The sequence below is a fragment of the Caretta caretta genome, chromosome 6 (assembly GCF_965140235.1).
Source record: "Caretta caretta isolate rCarCar2 chromosome 6, rCarCar1.hap1, whole genome shotgun sequence".
NCBI classification, from domain to species: Eukaryota; Metazoa; Chordata; order Testudines; family Cheloniidae; genus Caretta; species Caretta caretta.
In genome coordinates this window covers 28,433,318-28,452,594 of record NC_134211.1, presented here as the reverse complement: position 1 = coordinate 28,452,594, position 19,277 = coordinate 28,433,318, and the positions used below count along the sequence as shown (strand labels likewise).

The 19,277-nt window shown below is 40.6% G+C and overlaps 1 protein-coding gene across 12 annotated transcripts in view; it reads right to left on the bottom strand.

Moving 5' to 3' along the window:
- Nucleotides 1-19,277, bottom strand: part of ABCC8 (ATP binding cassette subfamily C member 8) — a 139,864-nt gene that overhangs the window by 26,318 nt on the left and 94,269 nt on the right. For all 12 annotated transcript variants that reach the window (XR_012668890.1, XR_012668889.1, XM_075129362.1 and 9 more), the window contains 6 exons: nt 15,167-15,304; nt 10,166-10,291; nt 7,907-8,006; nt 4,957-5,207; nt 3,264-3,424; nt 536-605 (listed from right to left, as the gene is read on the bottom strand). Coding sequence is in view for 10 of the 12 variants with exons in the window: in XM_075129362.1 (XP_074985463.1) it covers nt 536-605; nt 3,264-3,424; nt 4,957-5,207; nt 7,907-8,006; nt 10,166-10,291; nt 15,167-15,304 (846 nt within the window). In the remaining 2 variants the exon portion in view is untranslated. The remainder of the gene's footprint in view (nt 1-535; nt 606-3,263; nt 3,425-4,956; nt 5,208-7,906; nt 8,007-10,165; nt 10,292-15,166; nt 15,305-19,277) is intronic.

The following is a 19,277-nucleotide window of genomic DNA, read 5'->3' as shown; positions in this document are numbered from 1 at the left end:
AAATCATCCCAGCCAGGGCTTTGTCAAGCCTGACCTTAAAAACCTCTAAGGAAGGAGATTCTACCACCTCCCTAGGTAACGCATAGGAGTAATGGTCTCAAGTTGCAGAGGGGGAGGTTTAGGTTGGATATTAGGAAAAACGTTTTCACTAGGAGGGTGGTGAAGCACTGGAATGGATTACTTAGGGAGGTGGTGGAATCTCCTTCCTTAGAGGTTTTTAAGGTCAGGCTTGACAAAGCCCTGGCTGGGATGATTTATGTGGGGATTGGTCCTGCTTTGAGCAGGGGGTTAGACTAGATGACCTCCTGAAATCCCTTCCAACCCTGATATTCTATTCTATGATTCTATGATAATGGAAACAAATATAAAATGCATTCAAAAACACAACAAAATTTTCAGATCAGTTATAGCTAAATGAGATTTAGTCCATCTTAACACAACATGGCGGCATTCAGACACGACATTTTCCGGGCTGAAGATGATAGGGGAAAATTGGCATGCATTTCTGGAGAACAGATTTATTTTGTCTCTGTACCTGGTCGATGGTGTTGCAATCAGCTGAAAATCTGTTCAAGATGCTTCCCAGTGGTGTTGTTTCAAAAAATCTAAAATGGACAGTAAATGGGAAAGGTCATTGCGACAGTGCCCCCCATAAGATTTTATGGAAATATGCTTATGGATATACATGACATAACTGGAATATGTTCTATGCTACATATACGATATTACATATCTATGTAAAGGTTATGATCTACTGAATCTATTAATCCTATTTGTATGCATGTATCATTTTTGTATTTGAAGTTATGAATATTGGCCATGTACTGGCTTGATTTCTAAATAACCTTAGTAGAGTATTTGGTCAGTTCCTGGAGAAAGGAATTCGCAAAGTTAAGCGCCCAATCAAGAAGCACTTAAGGAACAATGCATCTTGGAATGCTCCAATCCACATAAGAAGTCTTCCTGGAGACATTCAAGATACCATGTGGGCAATGGCTTCTGCATGTAAAAACTGAGAGTCATGTATGGACATGTGACTTGCCCAGGTGACTCCAGAACTCCATCTTGGAGCTGGACTTTGCATAGGAGAGAGGAGGGGGGTCTCCACCCAGAAGAGAAAGTCTATTTAAGCCCGTTTTGTCTTCAGCTGACTCCATTTTGTCTTCAGCTGGCTAAGGAGACAGCCACTCCACCCACAAGGATCCCTGAAAGAAACTGGAACAAAGGACAGTAACTACAGCAGGTGTGAGTGCTTGCTGGATCCAGACTAGAAGGAGGCTAGTCCGTAAAATAGAGCTTACTGGAACTGGTGAGGTTTTTATTTGTATTTAGTTTGATTAGACATAGACTTGAGTGCTTCATTTTATTTTGCTTGGTTATTCACTTTGTTCTGTCTGTTACTACTTGGAACCACTTAAATCCTACTTTCTGTATTTAATAAAACCACTTTTTACTTATTAATTAACCCAGAGTATGTATTAATATTTGGGGAGGCAAACAGCTGTGCATATCTCTCTATCAGTGTTATAGAGGGTGAACAATTTATGAGTTTACCCTGTATAAGCTTCATACAGTGTAAAACGGATTTATTTGGGGGTTTGGACCCCATTGGCAGTTGGGCATCTGAGCGTTAAAGACAGGCACACTTCTGTAAGCTTCTTTCAGTTAAGCCTACAGCTGTTAGGGGACCTGGGTCTGGGTTTGCAGCAGGGTAGCAGGTCTGGCTCAAACCAGGCAGGGCACTGAAGTCCTAAGCTGACTGGGCAGGAAAGCAGGAGAAGCAGTAGTCTTGACACATCAGGTGGCTGCTCCCCGGGGGTTTCTGTGATCCAACCCATCACAGTCAAAGTTAATACGCAAGTAGATATTAAAATACTTTCCCATTTCTTTCCATTTCTCTTGAGCTCTATACTGAGCTGGAACACAATCTATTGATAACAGTGGGGAATGAGTAATAGGTCTATAGTCTCTGTTGTGCTGAAGTCAGCCCTAACTTATTGCATTCCAAAACCAGGCATAATAAAGGAATAACTGTGTCCTAGCACTATGAATCATCACTCCAGATTTCACAAGACTTCCCTGCACAATACAAGTAACATAACTAAACAAAATATTTCATATTATAAATATATTATATATACATAATATTAACTATGTTGTTTATTTAATTATGTATTAAACACACACACAAAGCACTCCTCAGTGAGGAAAAATACAGACAAAATGTAATTGCAAGTCTTGCATGATCATATTAATTTTTCTTGGACCAGCAATATACCGTAGTCAAAAAATTATCAGTGTAAAAGGATTAATGACATTTTAAAATGAACCTGAAGTTATTGTGGGGACATGACAGCAAGGTGACCATAGGGAGGTGTCTATTTTAGGTTACAGTCCACCAAAGTCATTGGGACCCTTTTTAGTAGAGGAAGGAAAGGATATCAAATAATTTAGAAAGGATTTTTAAAAGGACGAAGAGAGGATGTTAACTCTATTGTTGCCTATTTCATTTTCTATTTAGTGTTCATTTTATATTCTATCCACTAAGTATGCATACATAAAACAAAGATTAAATGAAGGTTACACTTTTCCATCATTAGGGTTAACTTTAAAGTGTGGTTCTAGTCTGAAAAGTAAGTTTGCAAGAATAGTGTTGTAGGGTTCCATGCTTATTGTCCCTCAGTGACTTCCTTGTCAAATGAAGCTTGTAAACAAAAAGATGTTTTTCTAACTGCCAGCCCTGTCCTGGACTCTGACAGTGAAGCTGGGTTCTTTCCCTCTCATGCATCATCACCAGAAATAAAAATTATAAAGGCCAAATGAGGACCACAGCAACACCTGTGCAATCCCACTATCTTTAATGATGCCCTTGGTGATACTTCTTCCTTTCTGTTATCTTCAATAGAGTTGCTCAGGTGTAAATATTTATACCTCAGCAAATGTTTCCATTGATGATGAATATCATGGAATAGAATCTGCAGCTCATGGACTCCTCCTCCTGTTTTCTCTTGGTCAAAAGTGTAAAAAGAAGTAAAAAAGTATTTTCATCAGATATGACTCTGGGGAATCAATCTGTTGAATCAGAAGGTAGAATTTTTATATAGCGTAAAAATGGGCAGTGTCTATTGACTTTCAATGAGTCATGTCACATTTTTTAATTCATAGTAACTTCAGAATGGAACTGCACAGGAACAGCTGCCTTGACATAAAGAATATCAAGTCTCTACGCTGCACTACTGCTTGCATTAGAATCAAAGTAGTACCTCATTGGTGCCAAAATAATTTTATTCAGCAGACAATAGTGTAGTTTTTTGGCAACTTTTAGACCAGTCCACTCCACTGCTATTGACGTGACAAGACACAGTATAATCCCAAGGCAGCAGAGAATGCTGAACATCCTTGAATAGCGAGAATGATTAAATTCCTAAGTAGTAAAGAAACAGAAGCAAAAATATTATTTTTAATGTTTTAATCATTTAAAATACAGTTTGCGTTAAGAGAAGTGGAGGTGGGATTGACAGCCTTGAGGAAGAAGTTCTCTTTTCCTCTACACAACAGGGACAAAGAAAAGGAGGACTTGTGGCAGCTTAGAGACTAACACATTTATTAGTTATTATTAATTTATCATTATTAAATTTGTTGGTCTCTAAGGTGCCACAAGTCCTCCTTTTCTTTTTGCAGATACAGACTAACACGGCTGCTACTCTGAAACCTGTCACATCAGGGACAGTACAGGCAGAGGCAGCACAAGCTTCCCCATTTTGTTTTGCCAATGATTCTCTGCCATCTTAAGCCATAATTAAGTATTATTCAGGAAAAAATGCTGTTTGGATTAGATTAAAAATTCAAAAAGCCACAGAATCGCATAAAAAGTTTCCAAAGATTTTACGCATTAGTTACTTCCAGTTGGGGACAAATATACCTGTAAAGACTGTAATATGACATGCTAGTAGCCCTTTTTCAGCGGGAGCTGGAGAGAGGCCAGAAAATTTTTAAATAAATTGTTAATAACTTCACATTAAAACTTGGCTTTAATAAAATATTCTCTAGGAATGAAAACAAAGGCTTCACTGAAGTCAATAGCAAAACTCCTCTTTGGCTTTAGTGGCATCAGGATTTCACCCTAGATTTCCATCCAGCCACTACTTGTAATACCTTGGATTGAAAAATGTTGAAAACCATAGTCAAGACTGCTTCTTTATAGACATTAATCCCTTCATAGAAGACAACTGGAATTTTAATGAAATAATGTCATTGTTGTTAACTAATTAGATCCATGGGGATGGCTAATTAGTCTGCCTTAAAAATACGTTAATTATGACGATGTTGTTCAACACAAATTATGCCTTTTTTTCCTTGGCAGGATAGAATCTCCTGGGAGGTGATGCTCTGGTTCACCTGAGCAATTAGCAAGGTAAATTAGGGGTTATTGGTAATTTAATGCCAAAGGAGGCTGGGATGGAAATGTGCATGACTGCGCTGTACATGTCACATCTTGCCAGTCTTAGGCAAGCCTACCATTCTGTGCAAAATTAAGATGAAGTCAATCAAAGAGGAATAACCTGGAACAGAGAGTTCATTTTAAAAGATCTTTGTTCCCTCTTGTTATGAAACTCAGCCTGAATGCTCTACCAGCAGCCAGAATGCTGCAGCACAGAAAGAAAAAAAAAAAAAAAGAGCTGTGAGTTCTATCAAGACTATTTTAGAGATGCGAACATAGTCTATCAAGCAATGCTAAGGGTGGCAAAAAGAAAAGAAAAGCAGAGAGAGAGAAACTAAAAAACAAAAAACAAAAAAAATAACACCCCCTCCCTCAAAAATGTGATGGGCCTGAAAGCATTCTGTGATGTACATTTTAGTAGGAATATAGCATATTGCATGTTAATGGTCAAGCAGAAGTTAGGATTGGGCGATGTTTCTTTTTCAAATAAAAGAACTGACTTAGAAGTACGGTACCTGGCATACAGAACAATTCTTTTGTTCTAGGTCACTCTTTGCAGAAATTACATCAGATGTCCACTTTGCAAGCCAGTAGTCAATAGCCACCATAACAGTGTGTTTCAAGAACTGTGAAAGGATCAGTAAAGGCAACAGCAGAATCCCTGCCGAGCTGAGGTACTTCCCACAGGCTCGCCAAGGCATCTTTGCTCTCTGATGTAGCACAGAAGATAGGTTGTCGTCATCATCATCACTTTCTGTTATTTCTTCTGTAATCAGCAGGGGAAAAAAAGACTGTTGGATTGTAACGTTGCCCTGGAAACCTTTTATATTCATTTTTTCTATACCAAATAGCAGGTGCCAAATTTCAAAATAAAAGAACAATTCAAACTATTTCACATGCCATGAAGTTTTCATAAATGTTTCTGTCTGTTAGTTACACATTTTTATATATTACTTATGTAAGCCCCAAGTCAGCAAAGTCCCTAGGCTGGTGCTTAGGAGTTTTGCTGAATCCTAACCACAATGCTGCAAATTAACATGCTCTCCGATGGCTTAAATATTATGGCAAACAAATATGCCAACAAATTGCATTTTAAAGGAACAAGTAAAATGCAGTGCACAACACTCAGAAATTGTAGGGGGATTATTATAGCAAATATTCCTCACAGAACCAGCAGGGGATCAGAGTTGTTTTTTGAAGGAGTGGAGTGGGTGCTTGGCAAATATTCCAGGCATAAGGGATTGCATGAGATGGAGTGAAGTGGGAGACAGGAGAAGTAGTATAAGACAGCAGTCAAGACTGAAACTGAGGTAGAACGTAAAGAATGGGAGTTTGTGTAGAGGCAATAAGATCAGAGATGAAGGCTGGGGTGGGGGTTGCACACAGTTTGAAACTGAGGAGAGGAGCTTTAACTTAATATAAGAGGGGAGAGAAAGCGAGTAAAGGAGCACTTGCATCTGCATACATGGACATCATGCTTAGCTTACTGAATGGGATACAGTTTTAGGGTGAAATTACCTCCTCGGTTACCAGCACAACACCTTTGGATTCAGTATAGTTGCATGGTCATAAGTGAAGAAAAAGTTGGCCCTCAATAATCAATGTCTTTACACCAATGTATTTGTGATATTTATATCTTATTGGTTCAAGGTTTTCTTGATAATAATGAAATAAAACAGTGATTTTCTTTTCTAGGTAAAAGCATAAGCCAGTGTTCCCAGGCTATAGAGAGGTCTGTAGATTCAGCTGGCACTAGCTATTCATCTTTAATTCATCTATTCTCTCACATTCAGATAGGCATTTAAATTATTTAACAGGTACTCTGATTTTTTTTTCCAAGATGCCATGATTTATACATGATTGGAATAATTTAATCTTATAATCCAGAAGAAAATACAACCTTCGCATGACTCTTCTCCAGTCTATCACTATGAAAGAAATAGCACGGGTACATGAATGTTACATTATTATAGCTTCTTAGGCTCACCTAAAATTAGTTTTCATGAAACATAAGTTTCCTAAATAACTGCTAATAAATTAAAATGTGCACAGTAGGATTTGTGGGCATTGTAGAAAATTTCCCCTTAAATGATCAGGTAGGTTTGTCAAATAAACATTCAAATACTTTAATACACATGGATAGCTCTAAATACATTGTGGATACACTATTTCCTTCTTGAAAAAGGAACAGAAAAATCTCCAGCAAGCAGCCTATTTGAAATTTAAATAGCTTAAAAAATCATTGAAGCAAAGAGGGCAGATGCCCATGTGCCTCAGAACTCATCTTGGTGCATCTGAGCAGAGGAGAGGTATCTTAAAACCACTTTTGTGCTCCCCTGGTCCTGGGGCCAGCTCGGGGTCATAAGGTGAGCATAAGACGAGCAGCCTCATGTTTGCATCCCCCATCCTGAACTGCACTGTGTGCTCCTCAGTCATAGCCGATAATATGGGCCACAGTTCCTGCCCTCAGGCGCTAACAAATCCGTCAATTGATAGTGTGTGCATGGAGTGCTGTATCCATGCAAAGCTCCACTGAAGTCATTAGGGCTCCATGCAGGAGCAGTACTCAGCCCAGGTGCTAATTGCAGTATCAGGGCACAATATCTTAAATTACACAGTCTATAGTGCCATAAGGGTGGATGGCCTAGTACAGAGAGAATGGCTACACCTTCTCTGCCCTGAGGCTTCGATGATCCAGAACCATAAATTACAAGCTGCGGAACAACCTCTGTTATTTCCTATATTAACTACCAAATCAAGTATGGGATTCTTTTTGTGTGCGCATTTTTCTGACTGGAAAAAAAAAGACAAAATGTTTTCAAAATGTAGTGATATTTTTGAACCGCGAAACAAAGCAGTCCAAATAATATTGGCCTAGATTTTCTGCTAATGCAATTGGACAAAACTCCACTGAAGTCAGCAGACCTGTGCTCTTTTACACCATCAAAAAATTGGGCCCACTAACTCTTGTGTATTGTTGCTGGAAAGTTTACTAAAGCCCCAATTCAGGAAAGCATGTAACACTTTCTTAAATCTATCCCTACTCAGGAAAGCATTTAGAAGCCCAAGGTTATGCTTAAGCATATGCTTAAGTGTGATTGAGTTTGATGGGAGTTAAGCAGATGCTTAAAATGAAGTATGTGCTTTAAAAAACTTTCCTCACTAGGGACGCTTTTCCAAATCAGAGATCCTGTGGGAACAATTCTGACGGCTCTCACAAGGCCATGGCTAACCAGCACCTTCAGATTGCTCTCTTTAACTATCAGTTAAAGCCCAGTTTTAGTATGTAACACTTAGGAGCCATGATCCACACAAAGAAGCAGGCCACAATTCCTCCTGGAAAAGACTGATTTGGTTGCGAACTTGAAATTTGTGAATTGACTCTATCTAAAACAGTTTGAACTGTAAAACGACAACGCAGTCAGCACTGGGTTTCAGGGTGCCCTTTTAGAAAAATTACTTTACCTTCATCCTCTTCATCATCTTTTAGCAGAGCTTCTCGGGAATACCTGGTCCTCCGGAGGTTCTTCCTCTCCAAAACAGTTTTTCTTTCAATTATAGTTTCCTAAAAGCAGGACAAGTCATGTGGCTTCGCTTGATAAAGATTTTTAAAATTACATGTCACAAATGTATTTTCAAATCAGTGTGTCAGGAAAAAGGAAGGGAGAGGATTACAATTGGCTGTCATGAATGTCTGATGTGCCATCTATTTTTAAATCCAAAAGCCATAAATCATGCAAATGACAATGTCAGTGTGACAAACGCTGCAACCCCATGCAGTACCTTTGGGGGACCATTGTATTAAATCTATGAATCGTTTATTTGTGATTGCATTCTATTACAAGGGAGAGGGTTACTACAGCTCCTCCTGGAACTAAAAAACAAGCGTGGGCTGTATTTAAGGCTACCCTCTGAAACTATAAACAACCCAGGGAGTGGTACAATTCTGGAAGTGTCCTGCTTATTCTGGTCCAAACTGCGCAGAGACTGGGACACAAAGAAAGGACTTTTGGTGGAAAAAGTTGAGCTTGAACTGACACAGGACCTTGTTTCTGAGCCAGCAAATGGACATGAACTTTTCTCTGAGGGGCCTCGATTCTGCTAAAGCAGAGGCGGGCAAACTTTTTGGCCTGAGGGCCACATTGGGGTTGCAAAACTGTATGGAGGGCCAGGTAGGGAAGGCTGTGCCTCCCCAAACAGCCTGGCCCCCGCCCCACTTCCCACCCCCCTCAGAACCCCTGACCCATCCAACCCCCCCTGCTCCTTGTCCCCTGACCGCCACCTCTCGGGACCCCACCCCCTATCCAACTCCCCCTTCCCCCCCCGCCCCCCCTCCGGCTCCCTGTCCCCTGACTGCCCTGACCCCTATCCACACCCCTGCCCCTAATGACCCCCCAGGACCCCACCCCCTATCCAACCCCCCCGCTCCATGTTCCCTGACTGCTCCTGGGACTCCCTGCCCCTTATCCAACCCCCCTCTTCCCCTACCATGCTGCTCAGAGCAGCAGGAGCTCGCAGCCAGGCCGCCTGGCCGAAGCCAGCCATGCCGCCACGCTGCCTGGCAGGAGTAGCAGGCCAGAGCGTTGGCGGCGCGGCGAGCTGAGGCTGTGGGGGAGGGAGGACAGCAGGGGAGGGGCCGGGGGCTAGTCTCCCCGGCCAGGAGCTCAAGGGCTGGGCAGGATGGTCCCGCAGGCTGGATGTGGCCTGTGGGCCGTAGTTTGCCCACCTCTGTGCTAAAGGCTTTGGAGGCCTTTGGCCTACTAAGACCCCATAAGACTGATGGGTGTTCCATGCTGTGTTTAGTGTGTGTTTAAATCTGTGTATTTATTATGTTTTCTCTGTAATTCTTTTAATTTAAGATTAAATGAGAAAGCTGTGTGGGAACTTGCAACTGTTGGCAATACACAGTTCACAGTCCCTGGAAAGAAAGCAATGTACAGGTCCTTGCCATTAGGCAGACTGACTTGCCAGGATTCATAGTGTAAGGCAGGGAGCTGTGCAGCCTTAAACCCTCCCCCCTTCCTCCCTCTGCCCCCGGTCAGAAGAGAGTGGGACATGGGCCCGGGTCCCTCCCAGATTCAGGTCATGGCTGGAGTCCTGAAACCTGACTGCGTACTCCTGGAGTAGACCACAGAGAGGGAATACAGGTGACATCCCCCTGAAACAGTGACAGTCAGGACATGAATTCCTTCCACCTTTGGAGGCTGATTCTGCAGTCCTCACTCAGGCAAAGCTCCCACTGAAGAAAGTACGTGCCTGAGTAAGAACTATAGTGTCAGGTGCTGGATCTTCCTAACTCATAATATTTTAATTAACAAGATCTAGTCTAATTATCATTTGTGGCTTTTATATAAGAATTTTAAAAAAAATTAAAAACAGTACAATGGCTAAATTCAGCAACATTTCCATTTGCAGCGTAACTATTCCTGTACATGCCACTAACTCAATTTTCTCTGTACTGAATGGTCCAATTCCATACTCCTAATGCAAGAAAATTTCCCATGGGACTTCACTAAAAAGGGTGGGCGTATGTCCTACCTAGTATGGAGAAAATATGATACATTCAGATATAAGGTTTTTGTCTTAATAAATGGAACAAAGTTCATTCAAGCGAACTTCAAACACACACACAGAGTATGTGTTACTAATGTTTTCAATTTAAAATGCTTCACCACATAAGGAATAAATTTTTTTTAAGATGCTGAGAAAAAATACATAATAAACCTTCTCCAGTTCTTGGTCCTGTCGATTCATGAGTGTTTTCCAGTGTTCAAAGAGCTCAGACTCTGATTTCTGAATGTCCTTGAGTGTCCCCTCTCTTTGAATGGTACCATCCTTCATTGCAATGATCTAAGAAGTTAGGAATACAAACTGTCAAAGAGATATTTGGTTATATTTATGAAGCTCCCATCCAGTGATCTGGGCACTGTACAAAAAATTAAAAAAAAAACAAAACCAAACCAATACTATTCCATAGATCAATATAGACAACATGGATACATAGAGGGAGGAGGTTGATGTCCTACTTGACTATATGACTCAAGACACTTCCCATTTTAGCAAACCCCAGCCTCTCTGTCATTCCCACCTCAGAGTGGGCTGTGAAGTGCTGCCAAGGACTTAGCTACCCGTTAGTCAGTTGTTCCCCTTTCCCTTCTTTAAGAGAAACAAGCAACTCGCCCTTCCTCAGGGAGGCATTCACTTTTTACTTCAGAATGGACCCAATACTTCCCAATAGCTGGCACCAGCAGAATAAGACGGGTGTCTTATTTGCAGTTACAATCCCCAGAATCTTCAGAGCTTCGGCAAGCATCATGGCTGAAATCCAAGCAGTGATAACACTGGTTCAATCCTCTGATGTGCTGCCTGAGCTCAGCGTGGTGAACCAGAATGGGGGTTATGCCAATTTTTTGTTCCTCCCAATCCTGGGACTGGCTAGGGCTTCTTCCAGCTACCAGAATAAATTAGAGCAGCCCTGGCTGTTTTAAATTGTACTGTCCAGGAATGGTTCCTTGTAGGTTGCTCCACTGACCCAGGATCACTAAAGCATATAATGCTCAGGCCCCTCCCATTCTTGATAAGCCCGCCTACTGCACAGGGGATGGGCAGAAGGAGCTGTTTTAGAGCCAGCTCTTCTGGTTTTATGTCAGCTGAGGATTCCTTTATGGTAGAGGGGCACAAAAGGATTTATTGCAGGGCGGGATGGAGCCCCTTATGTTCATCCCTCCAAACATGAATTCCACTTTAATGGAATAAGTAAACTCAGGATATGAGCCCACAGAAAGTCTGCTGGCATTTTGGGCTCCTCATCCACAGATGACATTTGTTATTTCCAAATGACACAGGAAATTCCCTCTCCTCTTCAGCAGCCTCTGAATGCCAGGTTCCATATGCCTTCCTTTCCCCTTACATCATGGCATCATTTGCTTTGAACCCGTGCAGCATGTATGCCATAACGACATCTATTTTTTGCTTCATTTTTAGGATGACATGTATTATGTTTCAAGCACCATCAGTTGTAGTCAGCATGAGATACTCTTAGATGTGATGTGGCTCATTGATATGGCATATTACCTGAAAACGATTCAGTATGCAGCACAACCTCTCCAAAAGCCACATTCAGCTGAATTTACCTTATTGCATAAAGCAGATCTTTTAAAAAAAAAGACCTCTTTTTAGTTTTCACAGGTTGAAATATCTAAAAAAATGTGGAATGGGAGTAAGCAGCAATTGAGGCTACTCAGCAGAAGAGCTTCCCACAGTGAGTTTAAGGCAACAGATTCTCAGAATGTCTCTGTTTTATCACAAATGCATATTTCCCTTAAAAAAAATCCTTTGCTTGGTGTGATAATTTTTAGAATTAAAGAGGGTGGCATGAGCTAGTGGACTGAGAACAAGTTTGGGCACAGAAATTACATAACATGGCATTTGACTAACATTTGAATTACAAAAGTGCCCGCATCCCGCTTTGAGTATTGGGACCCCACCGTACCAGGTGCTATGCAAACATATGTGAAGAGATGGTCCCCAGCACAAGGAGTGTAGCTGGTCCTAGACTGTATAAAGAGAGAGTGAGCGAGCGAGCTAGCCAGGAACTCCTGTATTTTAATTCCCTGCTACTGACTTGCTACATGACATTGGGCAAGACAATTAACCCCACAGTTAAAGTGAGTTAATGATACCTCCTCTGTTGTGTGTCATGAGAATAGGGCATGAGTCAAATGCTGCTCTTACTTATGCAGTGAAGTCAGTGGCATTGTAGTAGCATAAAAGAACAGAATTAGGCATGCTGGGTCTGATTCTCCACTGCCTTACACCTGGTATACGCATCACCCCTTGTGCAAAGGGGGTGCAAAACACTATTATTCTGAACTGGTAATATTTTATACCCCTTTTTCATAGATGTAAAGAACCATACAAAGTGCTAGGCAGTGGATAATCAAGTCTGTTAATTGGATTTTATCATTTTTTATTTATATCACTTTAGTTTGAGGTACGGTGGTGCTGGGACAGATTTTTGCCTCTGCGTTGAAATAAGTTACTGTTTCTGAGAATTAATCCGTCTCTTAAAAAAAACCCCTGTTTATCCTTCAACTCTTATTCCCTTTAAAAACACACCTCAGCATTCTATGCCTCATATTAATGACACAGATTGCTTTTAATTCTTTGTTCCTAGCTTACCACTCCCTGGAGGATGACGGAAGATACAGGGAGCTTAGAACTCTCTCTAAACACAGTTTATTAACAAGATAACAATTTTCAAATTAGAGCTGTTACCACTGAAAAATGAAAGCACAGACTTCTACCTACATGCTGTGCCCAGCACCTTGGCCCTTCATGCAGGAAATTACATGTAAATATTCTGGTTCCACAGCCTGTTTGCCATCATGAGCCTTTGGGAAATGCTGTGGGGTTCTGGTTATTAAAGTTTTCCAAACAGTAAATGTTAGGTGGAAGAAACACACCTTTCTGCAGGAAATTATTATAGTCACATAGTCACACTGAAGAATGGGAGGCCCTCTGAACTCCTATTGATTTCAAGTCAATGGGCCTCCTGATCTCACTTGCATCAGTTTGAAAATAACAGAACTCCAGTCACTTCAGCGGAGTTACTTCTGATGAACACTGAGGAAAGCTGGAGGAAATGAAGCTCAGTGACTTGGACTGATAACTTCAGCTGAAGTCAATGGGAGCTGAGGGTGTTCAGCACCTCTCAGGCATAGGGCTAGTCAAAAAATTTCAGTCAAAACTGTTTTTCAGTGGAAAATTTGGCTTAAAAAACCAACACTTTTTCAAAATGTGTCTGTTTTCTATGGAAAAGTTCAATTTTTCATTGAAAAACGAATGCCTGAAAACTGAAAAATTTTGAACCACCTATATACTTCATCTTCCATGATGCATCACTGCCATGATGCGTCACTTCCCCTCACCACACGCTGGACTCTGGTGCATCACAGGAGATGTAGTCTGACAGGGAGTCCAGTCTACAGAGACTAGGAGCACAAGGCATCCAAACTACAACTCCCAGGAGGCACCACAGCAACATTTGTGAATTGAAATATTATAGTCTTTGACCAAAATATTTCAGATTTGGATTTTTCACTGAAAACTTGACTTCCACGGAAAAAACCTGAGTTTTTGTTTTGTTTTGTTTGTGCCAAAAATTTCCACAGGAAAAAAAGCCCTATTTTTTGATGACCTCTACTCAGGAAACACCTTCTAAAACAGGGACTTAAATTCTCTCAAAGGTTTTGCAGGAAAATTTAGGAGTGTCATTTGACATATATAGTTCACATTAAAAGTCTGAGATATTTCTAAATGAATAACAATAGCAACAACTAGTACAAGTCCTGTTGCCCTGCCTTAGACAAACTCCCACTGGCTTTAATGAGAATTTTGCCTGAGAAAGGACTGCATGATCTAGCTTAATAATAGATAATGATGACTAATTATAATTTGCATTTTAAAAGCCCCTTTGCACCCTGCATGCATTTGCCTATACAGTATTACAGTAACAAAAATACAAAAAAGAATTTCTTATTATTTTTAATAACCATTCTCATAACATTTCAAATTAGGACAACAGACATGTTTGACAAATGAAAAGGAGGGAGAGGTTATTAATATGAGGCCAACAGTTGTACTTATTTAAAACATCATCTTTGGAAAAAATGCGTATAGGTGTTTAAAAATGGGAAGGGACGGACTAAGACAGATGTCTAGAGGGAGGGAATTCCATATCTTAGGAATCACCACAGCAAAGGCTTGCTCAGGCCAGAGAATAACTGTGCTGCTGCATTACATATGTTTTGCAAGTGACTGAAGCCCTGCTAAGAGAATTAATTACAATAATCAATCTCGTGGTCAGGAAGACATGTGTTGCTGTTGCAAGATGACACAGTGAAGAAGTGTACAATCTGATCAAAAACCAAAACAACAAAACAAAACTTTCCACTCCATCTGACTCACGAAATCTTTGGTGTTTGTGGCTGTGAGAGTCATTACATAAAAATGCTACTTCTATTTTGTCTATCAGCTACAAGATATAAAATAGGTTTCAGAGTAACAGCCGTGTTAGTCTGTATTCGCAAAAAGAAAAGGAGTACTTGTGGCACCTTAGAGATTAACCAATTTATTTGAGCATAAGCTTTCGTGAGCTACAACAGACAACTACCTAAATAATGGAATTATTTTGAAAGGGAAAGTGCCCATCTCAATATGTTATTTACTACACATGAATTAGGCATGCTGTCCATTTCCCCCCCCTTGTGTCTTCCTTTGACTCAGTCTCCTTATAATGGTTTTCTTCTGTGGTAATAAAGCAACTGCATAGTAATGTCAAAAATATAAACAGATGTATCATTCCAATAGGTTCAGTTGTTTAAAGGACATCATGTAGACCAGATTTTCAAAAGGGACTTGTGATTTTGGGTATCTGTTTTTCGGTGCTCAACTTGAGATGCCTTAAAAGGGACCCAATTTCCAGAATTGCCCACCTCTGAAAATCAGGCCCCTTTAAGGTGTTTCAAGTTGAGAATGAAAAAAATTAAAGGCACCCAAAATCACTAGTCAATTTTAAAAATGTTAATAATGTACATTCTCCCTATGCAGTCCTTTGTTGATACCGAAATGCAAAAATATTATTTTCAGTAATGTTTATTTTATAGCAATAGAAGTTAACAAGTCACTTTTCGATTTCATCATTAAAAATGACAGCTTTCTTACCCAGTCAGCATGTGGCAGGTACTGTAGTTTGTGAGTGACCAGGATAATGGTCCTCTTGTCTTCCCTTAGCATTTTAAGGATCCCTTCCTGCATAAGATGGTCACTTAAGTGGATATCCAGTGCAGAAAACGGATCATCCTAGCCACGGGAAAAGAGATTAAGTACATGCCATATTGCTGCAGCCAAGTCTTTACAGGATTTAATGGAAGTGATATATTTTAACACTAGTGCTGTCTTCAGTCAAGTCAGTTAGATCAACACAGACAACCAGAGGGAGGAGAAGATTAACAGTAAATCAGTATTTTGCAGTGGCAGGGGATTCTCAGATGGATGGCAACAAAGCATGAATTATCTTTGTGCAATGACTAAGCTGAAAGATGGTAATTTTAGCTAGACTTGTGCTGTGGTTTACTGAGCCTTAGGGTAACTGCCAGTTTATTTACCTGCACATTTCAAATATTGATATACTGGTGTAACTAAGGGCTTGTCTACATGGCGCCGCAGTACTGACAAGCCCCTATTTAGGCCTAACATAGTGAAGTCAACAGTAGCCTAAAACTATGGTGTACATGACTTGAAGTCCTCCAGAGAAAAAGAGTATAAGCACATCTTGGTGCTTTTCTTAGTGACATACTTGCTCCCTTGTGAGTGATCTATTCCCACCTCTGAGAAAAATTTCCCTATTAAAAAACCACTGAGACAGAAAGATTGATCAGTTGTATGATCTTGATTAGCGGATTGCTTTTAAGGGCTAAAATTAGATTAATCCTGTCCTATTGACTCACTGATTTGTATTTAATTTACTGAGGAAAGATCTAACATTTATTGAGGATTTATTCATTTGATCCCATTTATATTCAGAGTTACAAACACAACATGTGGATGGTGGTACTGATATTACTGGTAGGATTTACATTGTTTTCCCACTGGATATTGTTTATTAAAGGAATTATACTGATTCTTTTTATGTGGAATTTTGCTCTCTGAGCATTGAGTTAAGTCTGCTCTCTCCCACTGAAATCAATAGGAGTTTTGCAATCAAATTCAATGGGGGCAATTAGGTCAAAGTTGGATGCTTTTGAAAATTTGATGTCCTTACTCCCTCCCCCCCCCGAATTTTGGAATAATGTCATATTGTAATTACATTTAATATATTTATTGTTGTATTGGTACATTTACAAAAAATCAATAAAAATAATTTAAAACATCTAGAAGCAATGATGATGTAGAGATGATGATTTTTGAGGGTGCAAAATATCAGAATATAATAAAATGAAGGAAATTCAAAGGTGCCAGGTATTGTCGCACATATTGTCACAACCTCAGGGGTTCCCCTGAGGAAGGCAAATTAGCACTGCATGTTGCTAATGCTGTTGCAAGCATTGCAAAGCATTTTGGGGAGGGTCAAAGGTGTAAGTGGGGAGTGAAAAATTCTTTTGCAGGTTGCAAAAGGAGGGGGAAAAATAAAAAAGCAAAAAGCAAAAAACGGGTTAACAACACTGCAGCTAGCAAGCTCTGTCCAACGATAAAACGCTGGCCCCAGTCCAAGGTCATGGCGCTAAACAAAAAGTTTATCTCTCACCCAGCCATAAAAAAACCAGGGCTGAAAAGATAAAAAACACAGGCAAGACGAGATGAGGTCGGGGGGGGGGGGGGGGGAGCAGAGCTTCATGTCCCTGAAGCTGTTGTGTTTTGGGAAAGTGAAGAAGACCACAGAAAGCCGGTTTGGACTGGCACAAAAAGCACCAGGAACAGAGGTCGCGGAATAAACCCCGCCCCCCCCCCCCCAAAACCCAGAACTTAAAACCCTCCCGAAAGCTGGAGTAATTCAAAGATCACAGCGGACCCTGGACAACCCGTGCACGGGACAAAATCTCCCATCCACCCCTCCCCCTCTTCTTACGTTACACCGAGGCTTGACCAGCCTTGGGTAGTGTGGGTGTAAGTATAAAAGCGGGTTAGGGCTTGGGGATTTTAGCGAAATATTTTTACTACAGGGCTTTGGAGCAACAGGAAAGGACAAGCACACCCACTTTTGGGGAGTTTACTTGGTACAACCTTTGGTATTTAATAGGTTTTTTTTTTTTTTTTAGCCCACTGGCTTGAGGTTTGGGGTAGCCAGAAAGATTTTATGTTTCATATGAGGAGTGGGTGAACTTTTTATATTTTTGCTTTTAGAGCTTGTTGGTGTGCGTTTTTAACAACAATTTTTTAAATTAAAAGGTTTGGCTTTACTAAGCCAGAAACATATTGCATTTATTTGTATTAATAAGTATTGAATAGTGATTTTTTTTGTGCTTTAGGAAGTATATTAAAACCTTAGTGTTTTATGATATTACCCAAAACATTTTGTATTTTAAGGTGAACAAAGCAAGTATTTGCATTTTAGTACATTTTATAGCTATAGCAGTATGTTTTTTTTATTGTTATTTGTTTTAGTATTAGGCTGTTTTGTAGCTGGGACAGAGAGCTTATTTTTAATTACCTTTAGGTTTATAGCATTTATAATTTTTGCTTTAAAACTAATTTTTTTTAATATGGTGTTTGCTACCTGTGGTGGTTTTTTTTTTTACAAAACAAAAACTCCTGTCCACCCCACCCCCTCTTCTTCTTACACTACACCCAGGCTTGGCCAGCCTTGGGTAGTGTGGGTGTCCGTATAAAAGTGGGTTAGGGCTTGGGGCACTAACGCTTTCTTCCTTTCTCTAAGTAATGTGGGAACCGCCCTCCCTCCAGCACTCTAAAGTTTTAAAATTTAAACACTTGGAGTGTTACATCATCTCCTCCCTTATCAATCCTGTGGCCTCGGCCTAATCACCTAACGCTTCAGGTAGATTGGTGGTAAAAATCTGTTACAATATGTTACAGTAACCTCTCACCCTGACAAAGTGTATATTCTCAAATCTTTCCATGGAGCTTTAGTCACCCAGTTCCAAGTGAAGTCCATGGGAACCATACATCTAAAACACTGAGCAGGGTTAAAAAAAATGTATATGAAGTTGTCAGGTGAAATGCTGAACTCCCTTGAGGATTCCCTTGAATCCCGTGAGGATTTGGATCAAAACCGATCTTCCTTAACTATAGTTTTTGTGCATGCCTGCTACATATGCAATGTTGTACTCTTCGTGATAGACAAAGGCAACTTTTGGCCAAGTATTGGCCATGCTCCACTGCAGCACTTGGCCGGATAATGCAGCGATATAGCACTTGTGCTATATTCACTGTCCGGGAAGAGCTACTCATGTTGTGAAAGGGTTTTCACTCATTGGGGCAGTCACATAATTGCTATGAGGCCTGCTCATAAAGACAGGCCTATGAATCTGCCTCCCAGGCTCTTAGGGACGTTTTGTGTGTGTGTGTGGCTGGGGGGGAGGGGATTACTTGATTCTTCCTCATACTAATCCAAGGACCTAATTCCTCTCCCCTCTCCCCATAGTACCTCCATTGGGGCAAAATATGCAGAGAACTGTTCAAGATGGCCAGAGAGATTGTTTCCACAAAGAAAAGAGATGCTTTAGGCACAGGGCAATATTAATTTTATGGATGAGAATTTAGGAATTTTTACAAATACTGCAGGCAATATTTGAAATGTACTAGCTCAAATAAAATCTCAAAGTACCAAAAATAAATGCACTGGTCAAAGCAGCATTTCAAGTAGAAACTGAGGAGGGCGTGTTTTTTGCAGCAGGGGTGGTGTGGACCTTGTGACATGGGTGATGGCATGGGTCAGCCACCCAAGCTCAAACCCAGTGGTCAGAGGGACTTGGACTCAGGCAGCTATCCCATGCTGCCATCCATGCCACCACATCCACAATGCTATTCTTAGTGCACTAACTTGAGCCTGTCTGCTTGGAGGCATGTTCCCAGCCCCAGAGTAAAGTGAATGATCAGATCCATGATTTCTATTTACATTTATTTATCCCAAGATCTATTTTTGGTGTTTATGGGTGGGTCCGTCCCCTGGGTATCCCAGCTATCACAAATGTAAAATAAAGTAGTGCACATTTCAGCTGCGACTACCCCTTTTGGTTCAGTGGAGCAGAATTTCCTGTGCTGCCCATTAAACATTCTGAATGAGTGTACTTGCTGCTGCAGTTTACAGCTCAGACTC